General features: G+C 24.5%; 6 protein-coding genes across 6 annotated transcripts; 5 read left to right on the plus strand and 1 right to left on the minus strand. All coding sequences in view use genetic code 6, as the record gives it.

Annotated features, from left to right (window-relative positions):
• Window positions 1-324: 324 nt before the first annotated feature.
• TTHERM_00225840 (C2 domain protein) lies at window positions 325-1135 on the plus strand (the record flags this gene model as incomplete). The annotated part of the gene is made up of 3 exons (XM_001014215.3): window positions 325-399; window positions 472-643; window positions 765-1135. The coding sequence occupies 3 exons, from the start codon at window positions 325-327 to the stop codon at window positions 1133-1135; spliced, it is 618 nt and encodes a 205-aa protein (XP_001014215.3).
• A 1781-nt stretch (window positions 1136-2916) lies between these two features.
• TTHERM_00225850 (transmembrane protein, putative) lies at window positions 2917-4918 on the plus strand (the record flags this gene model as incomplete). Its single annotated transcript, XM_001014216.2, has 4 exons — window positions 2917-2947; window positions 2999-3047; window positions 3129-3568; window positions 3768-4918. 4 exons carry the CDS (start codon window positions 2917-2919, stop codon window positions 4916-4918), a joined length of 1671 nt encoding a protein of 556 aa, XP_001014216.2.
• A 1784-nt stretch (window positions 4919-6702) lies between these two features.
• Window positions 6703-7763, plus strand: TTHERM_00225860 (C2 domain protein; the record flags this gene model as incomplete). Its single annotated transcript, XM_001014217.1, has 3 exons — window positions 6703-6777; window positions 6843-7014; window positions 7132-7763. 3 exons carry the CDS (start codon window positions 6703-6705, stop codon window positions 7761-7763), a joined length of 879 nt encoding a protein of 292 aa, XP_001014217.1.
• Window positions 7764-8765: 1002 nt separating this feature from the next.
• Window positions 8766-9653, plus strand: TTHERM_00225870 (C2 domain protein; the record flags this gene model as incomplete). The annotated part of the gene is made up of 3 exons (XM_001014218.3): window positions 8766-8840; window positions 8938-9109; window positions 9172-9653. 3 exons carry the CDS (start codon window positions 8766-8768, stop codon window positions 9651-9653), a joined length of 729 nt encoding a protein of 242 aa, XP_001014218.1.
• A 957-nt stretch (window positions 9654-10610) lies between these two features.
• Window positions 10611-18752, plus strand: TTHERM_00225880 (transmembrane protein, putative; the record flags this gene model as incomplete). The annotated part of the gene is made up of 13 exons (XM_001014219.2): window positions 10611-11169; window positions 11388-11520; window positions 11702-12222; window positions 12369-13537; window positions 13588-13923; window positions 14252-15638; window positions 15694-15951; window positions 16015-16320; window positions 16380-16925; window positions 17228-17677; window positions 17736-17847; window positions 17904-18580; window positions 18640-18752. 13 exons carry the CDS (start codon window positions 10611-10613, stop codon window positions 18750-18752), a joined length of 6567 nt encoding a protein of 2188 aa, XP_001014219.2.
• A 294-nt stretch (window positions 18753-19046) lies between these two features.
• Window positions 19047-20248, minus strand: TTHERM_00225890 (porphyromonas-type peptidyl-arginine deiminase). The gene has a single exon (XM_001014220.2). It carries the CDS (start codon window positions 20244-20246, stop codon window positions 19149-19151), a length of 1098 nt encoding a protein of 365 aa, XP_001014220.2. The 5' UTR covers window positions 20247-20248; the 3' UTR covers window positions 19047-19148.
• Window positions 20249-20852: the final 604 nt, after the last annotated feature.

The following is a 20852-nucleotide window of genomic DNA, read 5'->3' on the forward strand; positions in this document are numbered from 1 at the left end:
AATTAATTAACAATCTCATTATTAATTTCATACTAAATTATAAATTTAAAGAAACAAAATAATGATACTTTGGTAAATTTAATTGCTCAAAAATTGTTAGTTTATCTAATTGATTAATTAAATATTATTAATGAAGATATGAATTCAATTACAAAATGTAAGCAAAAAAATGTTTGCTTTAATTAAATATCATGTGACAAAGCCACGTTATAAGTTAATGCTAAAAAGCTAAAAAATTATGTAATTAATTATAAAAAAATACAAAAATAAAAGTAAATTTCTGATTAAAAGATATTAGAATTAAATAAAGAAATAAAAAAATAAATGGTTATTGGTACTTTGATTGTTAGACCCAAGTCTGCTTAACTTACAAAAGATGTCGCATTCTTAGTTGAAATGGTAAATAATATAAAATAAATAAAATTATTTAAATGAAGTATTCTTTAAAATTATAAAATATTAAATAAATAGGATCCCGAAATTCATGTTACGATAGGAAGCTAAAAGTTTAAATCTTCAGTTGCTCAAGGCTCAGGCAAAAATCCTGTATGGCCTGATTAATTCAATTTCAGAGTTATGAATGACACTTTACTCACCTTCACCATCTATGATCACGACGATTGGTCTAAGAGCGAATTTGTTGGTAAATAGATAGATAGATACATTTCTTTTAATTCTTAATCAAAATAACTCTTAGCTAATTAAGCTAGCTTTAAAAAAAATTTAACTAAAATGATAACCTTTTTATTTAAAAATAATAAAAGCTGAAGGATCTTGTTCAATTGTAAATGCATTCTAAGGAGGTAAAAAAACTGAGTTTGCGGCTTGCATGAGAAAAGGTAAAAATGCTGGCCAAGTTGTTTTTGAATTTGAATTTATTCCAGATGCTGTTTCTGTTTAATAAGTTTACTAAGTTCAACCAGCTTTAAATGTTCAATAAGGTTTTCCTTAATAAATCTCATAAACCACCTAATAAAATAACTTTCCCTAAAACTCTTATCCTATTCAATACCAACCTTAGTAATTTCCTCCCTAATAATATCCTGGTTAGATACCTATGCAATAATATCCTCCTTAGTAATACCCAGCATAAGGGTATCCTCCCAGTGGTTAAGCATACCCAGGGGCTTATTGAAACTTTATGGTTGCTAAATTTAATGGTACTATTAAATAATTTTTACCAAAATTTAAAAAAATACCTATAAGAAGCACTAGATACTATTAAAGCGATGAGTCACTGAATTGACTATAAATAAATTATATAAATCATAAATGTGAAAAATTATTAATTAATTCTTGTAATAAGTTTTTATTTTATTTACTGATTTGTATTAATTAACAAATTTGGTAAGTAAGTTAGAAAGAATTCTTATTAAATATTTATTTATACACTTTCGAAAATACTTAACATCAAATAATTGTAATACTTAATTATATTTTCTGAAATATATAAGAGGTAACTAATATGTGCATTAAAAATAAAATATTTATAAAATTGATACAATATATTATATACAATATTTATTCATTTTCAAAATCATTAAAAAGTCTCTCAAACCTATTTTTATATCATTTCAATTTATTTTATTTTTGCAGATGTAAAAAAGTAAGAATCTAATTCCTGGAATTACTTCTTACTAAGTTGATAAATTAATTAAATAAATAAATTATTTTATTTTTTATAAAAAAATATTTGTTTAAATATTTTTAAACCTAAATATGTAATTTCAGATATTCAATTTTTAATTTATAATAGCATTTTATTTTATAAACAGAGTATGATCAATGTTTTTTAATTTTTCAGCAAAATTTGTAAATAAATATTTTGATGACATACTTACTTAATTACTATTTTTCATTTAATTCATCAAAATATATCAGAAAATAAATTATGTATATTTCTAAATAGCTAATAAATATATAGTGATGACTATTTTTTAAAACTGCAAAGTGCTATAATCAATATAATTTTGTTAATATTTATCTAATTATCTAAAATAAAATTCTTCAATATTTTATCTATAAAATCTTTTGTTTCCTTAAATTCTAACTTATTGCTTGAAGCTTATGAGTTCATTAGAACTAATGAAAGTTATTAGCTTTTTTTGAAGCTAATTTAAAGCTTTTGAGATTATCTATTTTAATAATTAAAATTCCAAATATTACTTTAATTATTTCTTTTTATAGTAGTTATTTTTAATGGTTGTTATAAATATTATATTAATCTAATAATTTTTTTTTGTTTATTACAAATTAGTATTAGATAAAATATAATTACAAAAAATGTTAAAAATAAATGAATAGGAGAATAATTCACTTCTTTTTAATTATAATTCACATTTAAGGCGAAGCTAAATAACATAATTCACTTTTCTTATATATAAATCCTCAATCTAATAGCAGAGTTTTATTTTTTGGACGAGTAATAATAAAACTTAATTTTTTTGTTTTATATTTTATTTAATTAGAAAAATTTTAAGTTAAATTAATCTTTTATATTATTTCTACTATTTCAATAATATCATTTTTTATTTATTTATTTATTTATTAAAAATAGAAAATTCAAAAATATTAAATAAATATCTACCATTATTTAATTTGAGTATAATTTTAACAGAGCTAGAACAGATAATTTTATTTACATTATTTTACTTGTATTTATGTGAAATAAAGAAGATATTTATGAGAAAATCAAATACTTTCTAGCCAAAATTATATGTAGGAAAAAAGTAAATAAAAATATTTCATAATTCTTAATTTGTTTTTATGAATATATCAATCACTCAAATTCTTTTTTCCAATGAGTTTTAAATTAATTACTCACTCACTCATTTAAGGTTAAAAAAAATTTGATAATTAACTTTAATTAAATTAAATTAAATTGATAAAAAAGAAACAAATAAACAGTAAACAAATATGAAGCATAAAATATTAGTTAGCATCTTAAGTAAATATTTAAATATTTTAAAAAATAATATTTATTTAAAAACAAAAATAGTCATTTAGCAATTATCTTATGTTTTTTCTGAAGGAATAGACAGTTTATAGTAATTTCTACTTTTATATTTTTATTAGCGATAATTTATATTTAATAATGGAGTTTAATTTAAATTTATATTAAAAACTAGAGATGATTTTGAGTATAGTTGCTTTTCTTGTGATCCTTCCTGCTTAGATTGTACAGGACCTTTAGCAACTGACTGTGTTTAATGTTTTGATGGATATAAGTTGATAGGAGGAGAATGTACAAAATGCGATCTTAATAATTAATAATTCTTAGATAAGAATAACAATTGCTTGAATTGTGATTAAAGCTGTAAGAAGTGCAGTGTAATTGCTACTAATTGTACTTAATGTATTGATGGATTAAATTTCTTTCCAGATGGTTCATGCTAACTATGTGATTAAAACAAAGGTTTTTACCTTTTGGAAAATAAAGATTGCAAAAAATGTAGTAGCAACTGCAAATAATGCACTGATAACAAAAATTGCACAGTATGTGAACCTAATTTCAGCTTGATAAATGGAGAGTGTTTATATAATCTTTGTGAAGATGGAACATTTTTAAGTAAATTTATTAACAGTTCTTTGTTTGAAAAAAGCAAAAAATCAATATAAAGATAGAGTAGAATTTATCTAAGTTCTGTTAGAACCATCTATCTATCTATCAATTAATTACTTATTAATTTTTTTTATAAATTTTAACATGAAAAATTTCTAAAGTCAAATAAAAGATTTTTATTTATTTTTATACTATCTATTAATAGATGAACAAACAAAAAAGTGCGATATTTGTTATCCGAGTTGTAAGTCTTGCACTGGAAGTAAAATAAGTGATTGTAATGATATCAACATAAGTATAAATTAAAGTGCTCTTTCAATAGCAACAGGCGTTACTGGGTTTGTGACTTATTCTTTATTTGCTTTTATGCCATTATAATTTGTAGTTTCAATCTTTGATTTTGCTCAATCCATAAATTTCTTGCTATATGTAAATGTGAAATATGATAAGCCAGTTTACTTTTTATTAAAGATATTAGATTTTAGTAATTTCTTGTTTGTACCTAGTATATAAAAAAGCGATGAAAATGTTCCTCTTACTCACTACAGAGAGAAATCTACATCGAATTTTCTTATAAACCTCATACAACCTGCAGCAGTTTTCGCTGCTGCTTTCATCCTTTACATCACAGCTAAAGTTGCTTCTTGCAAAAGAAATCAAAAACCAAATATTTTTATGAAAGCTATTTATTTTGTCAGCGATAATTTCTTTTATTATATAATTGTTGGATTAATATATTTAACTTTCTACAGGATTAATATGGCAATTCAGCTATAACTTTATAACTTTGGAGGATAAATCGTTTCTTCTGTTTTATGCTTAGTAATATTGGCTTTTCAAATAGGTTTAGTTCTACTTGGGTTTAAATCATTATAAAATGTGTAAACTTCTAAAATATTGAAAAATTTGTAAAATAAATATGATTAATATTCAAATGAGTAATTTACCATAAAAAACTATCAATTTAATGGTTTCATTTTAATAAGAAAGATGCTATTTGTAAGCATACTAGTATTCTTATAAAATGAGAGCATGAATTAAATTATTCTAGTTCAAGGAATATTTAGTCTCTAAACTTTACTAATATTAATAAATAAACCATATCCAACTCAGATATAAAATAAAATCAATATTACTTGTCATTTTCTGCTACTTATGATTATATTTTTAATAAATGGGTTAATTTATGATGAAATAATTGAAATATTAACCAAAAATAGCCGATTAATAATTTCAGCTATTATTGTTTCCTTGATAGGTCTAATTGGCGTTTTATAAATAGGATTAGCCTATAAGTTATTTATGCTGAAAAGAGAAGCTTTATTAAAAAAAAAGTAAGAGCTTAAAAATATATGAAAATTATAAAATATTTATTTTACAACTAGTAAATTATATATATGTAATAGATTCTTTAATCTAATGTATTTATTTCATTCAAAATTTATTAAATTATTTTTAATTCATTCAAAATTAAAACATTATCTATCTGGTAACAAATTTATTTTTATTTTAAAATATTTTCTAATATTTTTATTTTAAAATTATTTCAAAAGTTAAAAATAATAATTTCTAAAAAATATTTTATATTTTCATGTAAACCTTTAAAAAAATAGCTTATTTATTTTATTTAACAATTCTAATGTGAAATTTAGCTTTAGTAAAAACTATGAAAATCAAAAACATTTTAAATATATATACTAGATTTGATATTATTAAATATGCTTTAATTGAATTTAAATTTTTAAGATCGAAAACGTATTAAAAGAAATCTATTCAATTAATGATCAAGTTGAAAATTAAAATACATACTGTTTGCTATATTTATTTATATATTGATCATTCATTGATAGCCTACAAAATATAAAGAAGAAATATTTAATAGTAATTAACTTAAATTGCATACACTTTTAAAAAAGGTTGAATAAGAAAAGCTATTTCTTATAAATGACTTAATGGCAGTCTACATATTTTTTTTTGTTTTAGAAATTGATAATATTAAGTAAAAATAAACCAAAGATATTACTAATTAGGAACCTATGCAAGTTAAATATTTTAATAACTAAATATTCTTTAGATAAAAATAAAATTTATTTAAATAAGATTAATATATTTTGTAAGTAATAAATATGAAATATTTTAATTATTAGATAAAATAAATAGTAATAATTTTTATCCAAAAATGTAAATTTTGTTTTTATATCTTATAAAGAAAAGCTTCTTTTATGATATTCAGACTAAAATCTAGCTATAGAAATGAAGAAAGCATAAAATAAAAAAAAGAAAGTCTATTTTAAAAACGAATAATTCATCATAAATTTATTAAATTTAAGTTTTTCTTATAAATTTTTTAATTATTTATTAACATACATGTTGTGATTATCTTTCGAATTTTAATAAAAATATGTTTTTCAACTTTTGCTTGTAAAAGCTAACATTTATAATCAGAGTAATACTTAGAAATAAAAAATTTCTATCTATTTTAATTAGCTTGAATCAAATTAAAAGTTCTCGAATTAGAAAACCTAAAAGAAAGATATGTATTTATTACTTAAAATCAAGAAAGAAATACAATAAAATATACTCACTTTGTAGATTTTTATTTTTTATCAAGTTTTATCATTTATGTCGAACATTAAAAGTAATGAGATTTTGTATTGGAAACTTTATTTCTACTATGTTAACTTCTTATTCTAAATTGTTAAGCATTAATTGATCATTTCATAATTCATTCTAATTCCTAAATACAAAAGCAAAAAAAAAAAAATAAAGAAAGAAAGATACTCTATTTGGATTAGAGTCATATGAGAGAAGTGGTGATTTATAAATTTTATTGCTCAAAAATTGTTATTTATATTGATTGATTAATTTAATTATTATTATTTATGAGGATGTGAATCCAATAGCAGTATATTTTTTTGTATATAAAAAAATTTTTTTTCGTTTTTATTTAATATTGTGTAACAAATAAAATTTCTTTCTGAGCTGACTTTTTTCTGATAAACAGTGTTATAAAATCTATGAGAAAAGCTTTTTAAGAAAGTTATTAATTATAAAAATTTAGAAAAATAAATATCAATTATTAATTAAAAGATATTAGACATATACTTTAGAAAGAATAAAATAAATAAAGAAACAAAGAAATGGTTGTTGGAACTTTAATTGTTAGACCCAAATCTGCTTAGCTTACATATGACACTGAAACATTTGGCAAGATGGTAAATAATTTCAAAAAAACCTAATGTTTATGATATATCCTTTAAAATTATAAAATGTTAAATAGGATCCCTTTATTAATGTAATGATTGGAAGCTAAAAGTAAACATCTGCAGTTGCTAAGGATTAAGGCAAAAATCCTGTCTGGGCTGATTAATTCAACTTCAAGATTTTGAATGACACTATGCTCACATTCACCCTCTATGACTACGATACCTTCTCAAGTAGCGATTTCATAGGTAAATAGATAGATAAGTTTCTTTTAATTCTAAATCAAAATAACTCCCAGCTACTTAAGCTTACCTTAAAAAAAAGAAATGTAAAATGATAACCTTTTTATTTCAAATTAACAAAAGCTGAAGGATCTTGCTCACTTGCAAGCGCATTCTAAGGTGGAAAAAGAACTGAGTATGCTCCTTGCATGAGAAAAGGCAAAAGTGCTGGCCAAGTTGTTTTTGAATTTGAATTTATTCCAGATGGTGTCCAAGGAGTCCCTGTTTAATAAGGTTTCCCTGTGTAATAAGGTTACCCTGTTTAACCAGGCTACCCTGTCCAATAAGGTTACCCTCCTTAAATGGGATATCCTCAACAAGTTCCTTAAGGTTACCCTCCTTAAAATCCTTACCCTGCTCAATAATACCCAGCTCAACAATACCCTCCTTAGTAATAATACCCTCCTTAATAGTATCCTGGTTAAGTCCCCATGTAATAATATCCTCCTTAGCAATACCCTGCATAAGGATATCCTCCTGGTGGTTAAGTATACCCAGGAGCTTACTAAGTACCTACAGGTCCTGTATTTAATAATCATAAATTGCCAGTAATCACTTTTAATCACCATTGTAAAAAATGTCATGGTAGCGGCTGGAAATAAAAAGATGGCAGAAGTGTCCCTTGTGGTAAGTGCTATCACCATGCAGGATACTGTAAAAAATGCTGTGGTACCAAATTTACCATAAAACATAACACACCTTGCCATAAATGTTGAGAATTATTAAATAAAAATTGCAATATGTTTGTGTTTTTTTTACTGAACTTGTATTAATTAATTTGATAATTTAGAATAGTTAAAAAATATTTGTTTGTTTTCAATTAAATAATGTATTTTTGATGTTAATATTAACATAAATAAAATTCGTATAATATTTAGTAATTAACAATTATTAATAATCACAAATCCTAACATAGAATAATTGCGATACTTAATTATGTTTTGAGAAATATATGAGTGTTTGTTTGTTTATATGTGAATCTAATAAAAGATATTTTTTAAATTAATACAATAACTTCTATTTATTCATCTAAAATAGGTATATAATAAATATCTATTATAAATACTATGAGAAAATAATAAAAAATAAAGTCTGAAAATATTTATAAATATATTTTAAAAATAAATATTCAGTAAATATTTTTAAGATATTTATTTATTTGTAATAGCTGTTTTATCAAATATGATTAATTATTTCTATTAAAAATAGTTAATTTAGAGTATAAATAGTAATAGTAAAAGTCTAGAACAATTAACTATTAGATACAATATTTGAAATAGATAAGTAAAATAGCTATTGCAACTAACTACTATTTGTAAAAAGTTTATCTAAATATTTCTTATTATATTTTTAAAAAGTTAAAATTATGTTCGAATTTAAACAAGTACCCATGTAATCCAAAAATATCTTCACTTTATTTATTATTTAAAAACTCTCTTATTTATTAATTTTATGTATAATTGAGAATTTATTTATTTATTTTTTACCTTTGAAATTTTATTTAATGCGTGTGTGTGTCTTTTATTTGTTTAATTAATTGATGGTTTTATTTGCGAAATGTCCATTTATTCGAAATTTGTGAAGATTAAAGCATAGTCATAGAAGTTAATATTTTATATATTGCTTCATAAGTATCAAAAATAATAATTATTATTTCTGAAAAATAAATTTGAGATTTTATTAATATTATTAAAAAAGCACTTAAAAAAAAAGCAAGGATGGTAAAAGGAACTTTGATTGTCAGACCTAAGTCTGCTGTCTTGACTCATGATACTGAACTTTTTGGAAAAATGGTAATGAATCTATTTATTATAAAAATTTTAAATCTATACAGACATTTGATTGCTTGGTTATGTGTTTATTCAACAATTATTTTGAAAATGTTATTAGGATCCTTTTGTTATTATCACTATTGGTAGTTAAAAGAAGACCTCAGCTGTAGCAAAAGATGCAGGAAAAACCCCTGCTTGGTGTGATTAATTTAACTTTTAGATATTAAGCGAAGATATGATGACATTCTCAATCTTTGACCACGATACCATGTCTAAGAACGATTTTATTGGTAAAATAAGATATTATTTATTGTGGATAGTAAATTAAACTATTGCTTTTATATGAAAATAGCTGAAGGCGGTTTCGCTCTTGCAAATGTACTTAAGGGAGGTAAGAGAACTGAAACTATTAATTGTATGAGAAAAGGAAAACCTGCTGGTAATTTAGTCTGTGAATTTGAATTTTTACCTGATTAACAAAATGTTGCTTATGTTGTTCAATAACCTGTTGCTTATGGATAACCTGGCTTTTAACCTGTTATGTAATAAGGATATCCCTAATACCCTGCTCAATAACCTTATCCAGGTTAATAACCCTATCCTGTATAATAACCTTATCCTCCCTAATAGGCCTATCCTCCTCAAGCTGGATACCCCTAATACCCTGCTTAAGGATATCCTCCTCAATAAGGCTATCCTCCTTAGTAAGGATATCCTCCTTAACAAGGATACCCACCTTAACAAGGATACCCACCTCAATAAGGTTACCCACCATAATAAGGTTACCCACCTCAACAAGGCTACCCACAATACCCTCCTAACCCTTACCAATGAAGCAAAATATTAAACAAAACACAAATTTATAAATAGTCTGTATCTAAAAAATTTATTTTATGATATTTATTATAATGTAATCAATCTACGTTTTTAGCAGTAATAATCAAAATCTAATTAAAAAAATTAATTTCAGTTTTTTAGTGATATTTTATGTAGCATCTAATTACTTATTTAATTCAATTTGTTATCTTTTGGTATTATATTTATTTTAGTACAAAAAATTTAAATTACTTTGGTAAAATTAATAAGCTTTAAGTATATGAATGAAAGTTTGTTGTAGTATTTCCCTGATCTGATAAATAATATAAATTAATTATTATAAGTTTTTATAATAAGTAAAAAGTTTAAAAATAAAGTACATTAATATGAATATTAAAAATAGTAAATTTTAACAATATGAAATATAATTTTATTTAATTCCTTTCAAAAGCTTTCTAAGTATAATAAAAGTAGACTTCTTTAATTAATATTATTTATAAATTCAATAAGATCTGAAACACTGAAAAATAAAAATAAATAAAATTGATTGCTCTTTTAATTAAAGAAATTTAAAGACCAATAAAAATATACCTCAATCATTAAAATTAATTTAATTTTTAATAAAATTAAAAATAATTTCAAAATTTTTTTAAAAAATGGCAATGTATGATTTATTAAATTATTTGGTACCTATTAAAAAGTAAAAAAATAGGGTATGCATAAATAAAAAAATCTATTACTAAGATGATAAAATGAAGAGAGATCTTAAAATTCAAACAACTAAAAAGATAGATTGAGTTATAATAAATAAATTAATTAATTAATCAATTGTTATTAAATAGCCAGTCATACAAACATAAATTATTAAGTAAATACAAAAATTGATAGTAGCTTAAAAAGTATTAGGATATTAACTTCTTCCATATTGAAAAAATAGAAATTTAAATAGCAAATAAATTCAAATAAGAATACAGAATGATATCAGCAACTTCTAATAGATTTCTGATTTCATTTTTAGGTGTGATTTTTTATTTGTTAAGATAGGTTTATGGTGAGGGTATGCTTTATCCCACTCGACCTGTTAGATATGCAGTATTAGATTAAAATTCAGTTTCATTGCTAACTCTTTACTTTAGAGTCAGCACATAATTAGCAGCAAATAACTATCTAAGAATATAACTCCCTGATTACGGTTAGGGAAATTATATTTTCTAGCCTACCAACTGCCTTTTAAAATATAGTGGAGATACTGTTTTCACCACTTCCTAATGTGGTATAATGCCAAATGTGAGTGATACAATGTATGTATTGCTAAGTAAACCTGTAGATAACTCACAAACAACAGAAAATATTTTGCAAATAGAGCTTAATACAACCAATCCACTTACTGGTATTTCATCCAGTCTTAGAGTATCTACCATATCTTCAATTCAAAGCACTGTGTTCTTCCAATATGATGAAAATGCTAATTTCGGTTAAATTCCATTCACTTAGCCTAATAATGAAGTTTTTCAAGCAACAGTATTGAATTATGGTAATATTATTTTTATAATTAGCCTCTAAACAGGCTTAATAATAGTAATTAATTCAAAAAAATAAAATGGTTTTATATTAATTTTTTCATTATTATCTTTAAATAAATAAATCAGCTAAATCTTTAAAACAAAGGATAAAAATTGATCCATCAAATAATTTTTAATACTTTTAAAAAAAAACTTACTGAATTCTTTTTTTCTTATTCTAAACTTAAAGGTACTCCCTCAACAGTAAATATCCCTGGATTGCCCAACAACTTACAAATCTAAATATAAATCAATAAACCTTTTGGCCTCGATCAAAAGATGTCTAGAATCAAACTGATAGCTAGTTCACCTTGGGTATTTGAGTAGAATTTATATTAATTTACTTAGTATTTTTATTATCACACAAAATATAATAAATAAATGAATATTTTCACAAGCAAAATATAAAAAGTTACAATTTATCTTTTTCTAAAAAGTTAATAATTTGATATTTTTTATGAAATGTTAATTTTAATAATTATTAATATTAATTTTAATTAATAGCCCAGCAACCACAGTAACTTGTTAAGATGATAGCAGATATGCATAAGTTTCTGATGCTAGATAAGCTCTTTATAAGGCTCCCTAATTAGTGCTTAAACCAACTGATCCTTCTCTACCTGTTCCTTTAGTAAAAACAGAGGTAGAAACACCAAACTAGTTATCTATTGTTTTTGCATAAGGATTCTTAGAAGGAAGCGCATTCGTACTAAATATAAATAGTTTAGTTAATCCTAGTATAACAGCTCAAGGAGTATTAAAAATATATAGTTTTCCTGTCAATTCAAATGAATCAGTTGAAGCTAACGCTTCTTTATTGTAACTATAAACATTTTAGACTCCAATTCAGGTCACTTTACTCCCTTCTTTGCCTTTTGATCCAAACAATCCCACTAATACTCCAATAAATTTTTACAAAAATACTAAGCAGTATGTAAAAATACAAATAAACATTAACCAGTAAACTATTCCAGCAGGTTATCCTATCTTACTTCAATTCACACCAAATACAAATATCATATAAGGTAAAATCTTTTCTTTAATAAATTTTTTAATTATTAGTTTGCTAGCTTAAATAAAAACTTAAAGTTGAAAGGAAAGTAAAACTAAGTTGAAATTATAAATGGATTATATACTTAATTATTCATGGTACATATTATTTATAAAATAGGATCGGAATATTTGGACAGTAATATGCAAGACATTAATGGAAACTACATTAGAAATGTGAAATACTTATCGAATAATCAGATGCTAATCTATAACCTCAAACAAATGAAAGGAACACCTGCTAATCCTACCATAACAATTTAAGTTAGAGTGCTTTTATCGAAAACTGATTCATAGTTTAATGTAAGTGTATCTATTTACACAGACCTTACTTTAAGTAGTCCTGTATTTAGTGGTGTTTCTAACACTGTTGCTCTAATAACTAATTACAAATCCGTTATTCAATACCTTTAGGACCAGACCTATGCACAAAATGGATTTGTTTAGATTAAAACTGCTCCTAATGACATAACTTTTAATATCTAAGTCCCTAATAATGATTTAACTCCTAATTTAAAGTTGTAATTGTATATTTCATCTTCTTTGACCTAAGAAACAACTCCTATTGCATGCACAATAAATGGAGGTACTACTTTTACATGCTCATATAATTCAATGACCAATTATGTTAGAATTGATATGGTACCAGGTTCGTTTACTAATGCAGCAACAACAATTGTCATAAAAAATATAAAATTTAATACTGCTTCTAATCATGAAGACTCTATTTATGAGCTATTCTTCAGAATCACAAAGGATTCAACTAACGCTAATTCATCATTCAATGATTTAATGTTACCATTGATTGTTATTTAATAAGCAAATTCTAATATCAAAGGGTAATTTATAAATGATTTAAATTAGTAGGCTGCTAATCCAGTTGACTACTCTTTTCCCTCTTTCCTTGATATTTATGATACAGCAGATACTTTTTCAACATTTACTCCACCTTTATAACCAACAGAAAGATACTTCCTTGCTGTATATGTATAGCAAGACTATCTAAATATTGCTTAGATGCCTCCAATTGGTTCTTAATATTACTGTGGATCAACTCTTCCTGGAGTAAGCTGCTACTATAAATATTCAGATAAAACAACAACTCCATAGAGTTCAGTATTATTTAAGTAATGGGCTAAGATAGTGTTTTTCTTACCAACAAGTACTAAAGTAGGATATCATATGGCTATTCCTTATCTTTTTAATCAAAACAACTACAATTTTTAAATTGAAGGAGGTTATTTTAACACAGCAACTTATGTTTTCAAAGTTTTATTCACAAACACCTTGGTAAATTTTAATTTAAGTTCTATTTTAAGATATTAAAAAAATAAAACTAGACATCTTTTGCTCCATCGACGATATTGGCAACAGTTACTAATCTATGTCCAACAACAGCTATTACCTTGAGTGGAAATGCAGGTGCATAAATCAGTGGTGTATAAATGTAATTAGCTCGTAGTAATGTATATACTTAAGGAGTAGGATCAGCAGCTATATTAGTTACAGATTGGCAATTCTGGTATGCAAATTAATCTAAATACACAACTCCTCTGAATGCAATAACAGGAACTGGTGTTCTTGATCCTGTCTCTGTAAGCTATATAGATTTAACAGGAATAAGTCGTTTTGCTGTTATTTTCCCTTTCACAGCAACTGGAGATCCCACTATCGCTGTAATTTAACACTATTTATTTAAAATCTGTTTAAAAAAAAATCATTTATTTATTAGTTAATTTTAAATAAGAAATCTTTTAAAATTAAATTTTTTAAGTTTTTTAGAATTTTTATTGTAAAATATTATTTTTAAAAAGATTTTAATTAAGTTTAACAAGAAATTGTTTTATTTCTATTTCTCAAAAAGCAAAAAAATTAAAAAATATCTTAAAAAAATAAAAACTTAAAAAAATTAATACAAAGATTGATTAAAAAATTAAAAGCATGAATTTGTTAAAAAATAATATTTATTATTATTTTAATTTAATTTAAAATATTTACTAATAGTCAACCACTGTGTCAATTGATAGTGTAGTTTTACCTTACAGCTATGATCTGCCAAACTTATTGTTTATTATTGCATAAGGAGCTGGTAAACTTAATTGCTATAAATAATATTTTAACTCAGGTAGAAACTTGTTTTATATCTCAACTCCTAAAAGTTTACAGTTGACATGTGACTAGTAATCAAATGGTATTCAAAATACTTAATGTACTGTTTAGTTTGTTCCAGCTTAGAATATGCAACCATTTGCTATACTTCAAATCTAATTTACAGGTATGTAAGCTAATACTAACTAATGCACTTTGATTTAGAAAAATATCTTAACAAATACTCAAGTGTAGATTACTCAATCATGCAGTGTTTCTACAAACTCTTAAATACTGACAGTAAATATGTAAGACAACGTAATATACTCAAACGATATGACTACTTACACTTATTAATTGAGTTTTTATGGAGTTTCTATTGATAATTCTTTGTAAAAAAGTTTTACATTTAGCATTAAAGATTAATCTGGTAATACAGCTATTGAATAGTAGACAATCAATGTTTCAACCACTAACTATCAAGCCATTTACATTCAAGTTAGCTAATTAATTTACAAATATCTCAATCCTTATGTTTTCTCCAAATTAACTGCTTAATTTGCAACTCCAAGATAACTTCTTCCTAATGAAAATGTAGTAGTCAATTTAGGATCTGATTTGTGGGATGTAAATTCTAATACAGATAGACTTACTGTAACTTTATTCAAAATAGATACCTCGAATCCAAGTGCGCCTTAAAACATAGCTGTTCCTATTGCTGTCTAATTCGCTGAAAATGTGATGGGAATACAATTAGCTGATAGAACTCAGTTCACTGCTAGCAGCTATATTTTGGTAATTGACGGTATTCTTACTCCTGCCTCCAATTCTAATGATTTGATTAGTATCAGTTTTATTAGAAATTACGACTCAGGTCTTGTGCTTTAAAATATTTAATCAACAACTGTACCCTTCCCCTCTTTGCTGCAAAAAATAAACTCATAAATTATTTTAGCATAAGCAAATTTCTTGATGGAAGGATCTCTTTAGGAGTTAGTGTTTAATGTAACAATGAAGAACTCTCAGATAACATCCTCAGCAATCATGTATATCTATTTCCCTATTTACTATGCCCCATCTATTTCCAACTTCCCTGCTTACCTTTATTGTAGAATGAACAATATTTAAATTCCTTGCAAATATAATAATAATCCTTTCCGTTTAGAAATCTCAGAATCACCACTTTTCATTTAGCCTGGATAATAATTCACACTCCTTGTTTTTGGCCCAGTTGCTCCCTAATATGATTTGAGAAATAATCCACAATATGTTAACGAAACTATCTTTTTTGCAGTCGATACAGGTAAATATATACTAAAATTTCTTTTAAAAATATAGATTAATTATAATTATCTTAGGTGCAACTAATAGTTTCTCTGAATATATTCATATACCTCCTCCACAAGTAGTTTAAATTCCTAGTAATTTCCCTTACATGAGATTGATTACTGTAACTACTGATAATACAAACACAAGAGCTCTTTCTAATCACGTTTTCGTTGTTGAAACTGACACTTAACTCCCAAACCAGAATGGATTTTAAGTTATATTCCCAACAGACTACAAATATTTGGCCATTACATCTCAATTATAATGCATGATATCTTATTTTGATTGTAAATATATATATTGAATAAACTAAAGCTTTATCTAATATCCTTATTCAAACAAAAAAAAAGCAAATAATATTTAAGTAGATACACCATACTAAACTTGTAATGTTACAGGACTTTCTGTAGAGGGTATTATGCCAATAACAATAGCAGCTAGTGCTAGATTTATAATCACAATATAACAAGTTCCCACTCCTCCTACTGGAGGCTTTGTTGACCTCTCTAGAGCCATTATTGCAGTTTTTTCTAGCAGTAGATAGAATTACATTGCACAAACAAATTATTTAACAAACTAAATGGGTTCGATTCAATTCATAGAACAAACCAATTTTGTATAAATCAATGCCGGTTAAGTTATTTAAGTCACAAAAGGTAAAAAAATAATTAAATTAAAAATTATATTTATTGATCAATAAATTTATCTAAATAAGGTACTTATTCACCTAATATAATCATTCAAACTGCAAATTAGAATAAATTTATTGCTAACATGATCATTACCCTTTCTGCCACAGGTTTTACTTTCATTCCTCCTTCAATGAACATTTATTTGGGAGATTTATAGACTTCATTTAGAGTTGGTGCTGATTAAAATATGCTCGAAAAGTAATATACTGCAAGTATCTCTAAAGTTGAGTTTGGTTTTACTCCTGTTTATCAAATTGCGAACAATTTAATTATTTTTGTTATCAGCTAACCTATATAAATAGTTACTCCTACTTCTATTAATGTACCTTATGGTGGCTGCTCTCTTCCTTATCAAGTACAGATTTCTAGCACACCTTATAGTGATGTTGATATATCTATTTAATATGATTATACCACTTTACCAGAAGGCTACTTAACAGTAGATATTGATTTATCTTCATACACTCTTTACTTTGATAGTAAAACCAACTATAGATATTTAACTCTGTGCTCAACACCTCAATTCCCTAAAACCTTAACAACATTCCCTGTCACTCTTACTCTTGGAGGTAATAAATATAACACATTAAACAGAATTTCTAAATTTTAACATAATATTTAAAAATTATTTAATTATTAAAATTTTTTAAGCAACAAGTCTTTAAAAAATAATATCTTTTAATGAGAAGTATATATTAGATAGTCAGAGACCTAACTCACCTTATTTTTCCTATCTAATTTAATCCAAAATATTAATTTTGAAAAATTTGGATTTATAAAAATTTAGTATTAAATTAGGTGATTGTCAGGTCTCTGGCTATCTAATATTTTATGTTTGTTAAAAATAATATAAATATTTTAAATTTTACAGGTACTGATATGTAATCTTTCTTATTGGTAAATCCTAATTTGACTGTAAACATGATAACGAGAGACCCAACTATTATTCCTTCATTAATAACAACTGTTTTGAATTAATATAGGACATCTACTGATTTTAGTGTTAGCTTTAACTAAGATGGAACTGTATATTGGTAGCTTTATGTATAAGGAACAGCATAAAATTTGAGTTTGTCTTAAATAAAAGCAGCTCTTAAAGCATAGAATACTACTCTCTAATCACCCACAAGTTTATAGTAGTAATTTTTTGGCAAGAAGACTGATTAAAGAGTAGGTCTATAAGTATTCCATACCTCAGACACATCTAAATAGTTTACTATTTCCTCCTTAATACCAGAAACAAATTATGTCCTTTGCACTTATTTCGAAAACGAGATGAGTAAAGCGACAGATATCAAATGCTTAAATTTCAAGACTTTAAGTAATTTATCAATACTATTTTTTTAATTAGAATCGAAAATTTACTATAAAACAAATAGATTGGTAAGTATTCACTAAAGTAAATATTTCATTCCTTATTAAGATGTTTGAAGACGACATGAATAATATTCTGTGTTTCTATGTTAGAAACACTTAAACTAGTATTAAGAAGTAACACAAATGTTTTAATTATTAAATAAATTTTATTAATACTTAATTATATAAAGTATAATTAATTCTGATGGAAACAGCTGTTCCTTGCAGTCAGTAACTTAGCCATATTATTTCTAGTTCAAAGGAAAAACAGCTAGTTATTCAAATTAGATGACTAATATCTATCTTATTCCTGATGCAACTTTAGAAACAGATTCATCTATAACAACTATTGCTGCTATGTACGATGCAGCAACAAAATAACTTTTAGATGATGTGAGAACGAATGCCAAACAAAACTATAACATAAACGAAATTAATTAGAGCTAATTCTTAACTACATTTTCGTATGATGATGCAATAAATAAGCAATCTAATTTCATAATGCCTTCTATAACTAACATGCAATTCAAGCCCGTTTCATACTAATTCAATACTACTATTGAAATATAAGATGTCATTTTATCAAATGATGGGCAAGTTTACTTTATTGCAGAAAGAGTGGCTAAAGAGCTTTTTGATAATTAGAAAGGTAAATATTATGATGCCCCAATTACTTCTATGAATGATCCTACACCTGAAAATATTATTAATTGTTAAAATGGTTTGGGATATACTGCAGATGTTTGTGCTAGAATCATTTATAACAATAATAATAAAGTTACTCTTATTCTAGATAACCTTGTGCCTGAAACTAAGTATGTTATTTATTATGTTGTTGCTAACCACTTCCCTATCACTCCAATCTATGGTAAATTACTATTAATAAAATTGATATTATTTTTACAAAATTTTTATATTTTAAAACAGACACTGTTGTTTAGAAAACTGAAATTATATCATTGCCTTATGGAGCAGGAAATCATTCAACACTTATTTAATCCACTTTTGCAATTATAGTTTTATTAATAATTATATTCTGAAAAAAATTTATAATATTAATTTTTTATTGTAGTTTTATCAATAAAACTGTTAAAATTCGTTTAAGTAAATTACAATTTTTAATAATATTTAAATATTTCTTTATTTTCTATTTATTATCTAAATTAAATAAAAAAACTAAAATTATTTTAAAATAATCAACATATTGCTTCTATCTTTAATTACTATAATTTTTATGAAAAGTATTGAAACATTTGTAAAATAAAATTAAGGTATTAAAAGAAAAATTTGTAATTGATTAGCAAATCAAGATATTTAAATTTACAGTGAATTTTGATAGATGTTTATTATGATAATTTGGAATCTATTTAATTATAATTTTACTTAATATATATTTTTTTTTTGCAGATAAAAACATGTAATAATTGCTTATTTAATCAATATAAAATATCTTACTGAGTTGAACAATGGACGCTTCCTCCTCCATTTACTATATTATCAATTGATATCATTTCAATAACTCTTTCAGGAAACATATTTTATAATACTTATCTTGCACTTTCATCTGCTTCAGTATCACCAAAATTAGCTAAAATAACAGCATTATTTGCTAAATAGAAGTTACAATACCCTATTGCACTATCATCTCCTTTAATCAAAGTATTTCTTATTTTATCAGGGTTTGGAATCTATAAAGGAATAGCCTTTAGTTTTCTTCCTTTTGCATCAGTAGAACTATTGATAATTTGATAATTTTGCAAAGTAGAAGGATCCTCTGAGTCCATATGAACTAAGACATATCCTGGTTTGCTTTCACCTACAAATCTTGCATAAAAATCAATATGGCCATCCGTAATTTCAGCATTCCTAACTCCTGGCACCCATATAAACTTCGTAATCCCTAAGAGATAAGCTAATTCTTCCTCTACTTAACTTTTGGTCCAGCCTGGATTTCTATTTTTGTTTAAAATGCAACTTTATGCAAGGATAGCAGTACCTTCTCCGTCAACTTCTAAACCTCCTCCTTCAAGTACCAAATCTGTAGAGATTAATTCAATTTAATTATATTGTGTAATGAATTTAGCTATTTTTTCATCTTTATTGTGTTTTTACTTGTTACCCCATCCATTGAAATTAAAATCAACAGCTTTAACTTTTTTATTCAAAGTATCCAAAACAAATGTAGCTCCGGTATCTCTTAGCCAAAGATCATTAATTGGTTAAACTACTAGAGTCAAATCAAATTAGCTCACAATGTTAACATTAGACAATAAGCTTTCTACAAACTTTCTTGTATTTTCTGAGTCTACAATTAGGTTTACAGGTTCATATTTTGAAATAGTTTTTGCTAAATAAACAATATCCTACTATACTCCTTTAAGACTTCTCCTCCAAATTTAGGGATCATTAGGAAAACCCATCCATGTTCTTTTATGTAAAACTCCCTCATGAGGCATCAAAAATTTATTTTAAGCATAAGTAGAGCTTATCATCAAAAGTATTTAAATAAATAATAGATTTTATGTTCTATTCATTTTTTTTTTTAATTTCTAATTATTTATTAATAATTAATACTTTTAGAGCATTATTAGCTCATTTTCAATATATGGATTTTTATTTTTAAAGACTTAATTTAAATTATTAATAAGAATTCATCATCCTCTCTAAAAAGTTATTAAATTAAACAAACTAATAAGTATGAATTTCAATTCTAGAAATTTCATATATAATTAAATTGTAATTTTGTCTGAGAGGAAGATAAACTAAAGTTAAAAGGCAAATTCGTAATTTATCAGTAAGTGATACAAAATTTATTTCACACAATTTGGTTATATTTTTTCTTTTGTAAAAAAATAATGAAATTTGAAATTTTATTTATAATGAATAATTAATTTGTGGTCAAAGTATAATTCATTAAATATTTGCAATTTATCAATTAAAAAATGAGCTAAGTTGCCTTTTGATTTTTAAACTTAAAGAAAGACTTAATAAATTTTAAGATATATTGTAAAGAAATATCACTTTTATAATAATCTTTTTATATTTAAAATTTAAATATAGAAAAAAATGGATTTTATTAAAGTTATTATTAAAACCAAATTTTTTTAAAATCAAAGAAAATTGAAAATTATTAAAAAAAT

The sequence above is a fragment of the Tetrahymena thermophila genome, assembly GCF_000189635.1.
Source record: "Tetrahymena thermophila SB210 genomic scaffold scf_8254665, whole genome shotgun sequence".
Lineage (NCBI taxonomy): Eukaryota > Ciliophora > Oligohymenophorea > Hymenostomatida > Tetrahymenidae > Tetrahymena > Tetrahymena thermophila.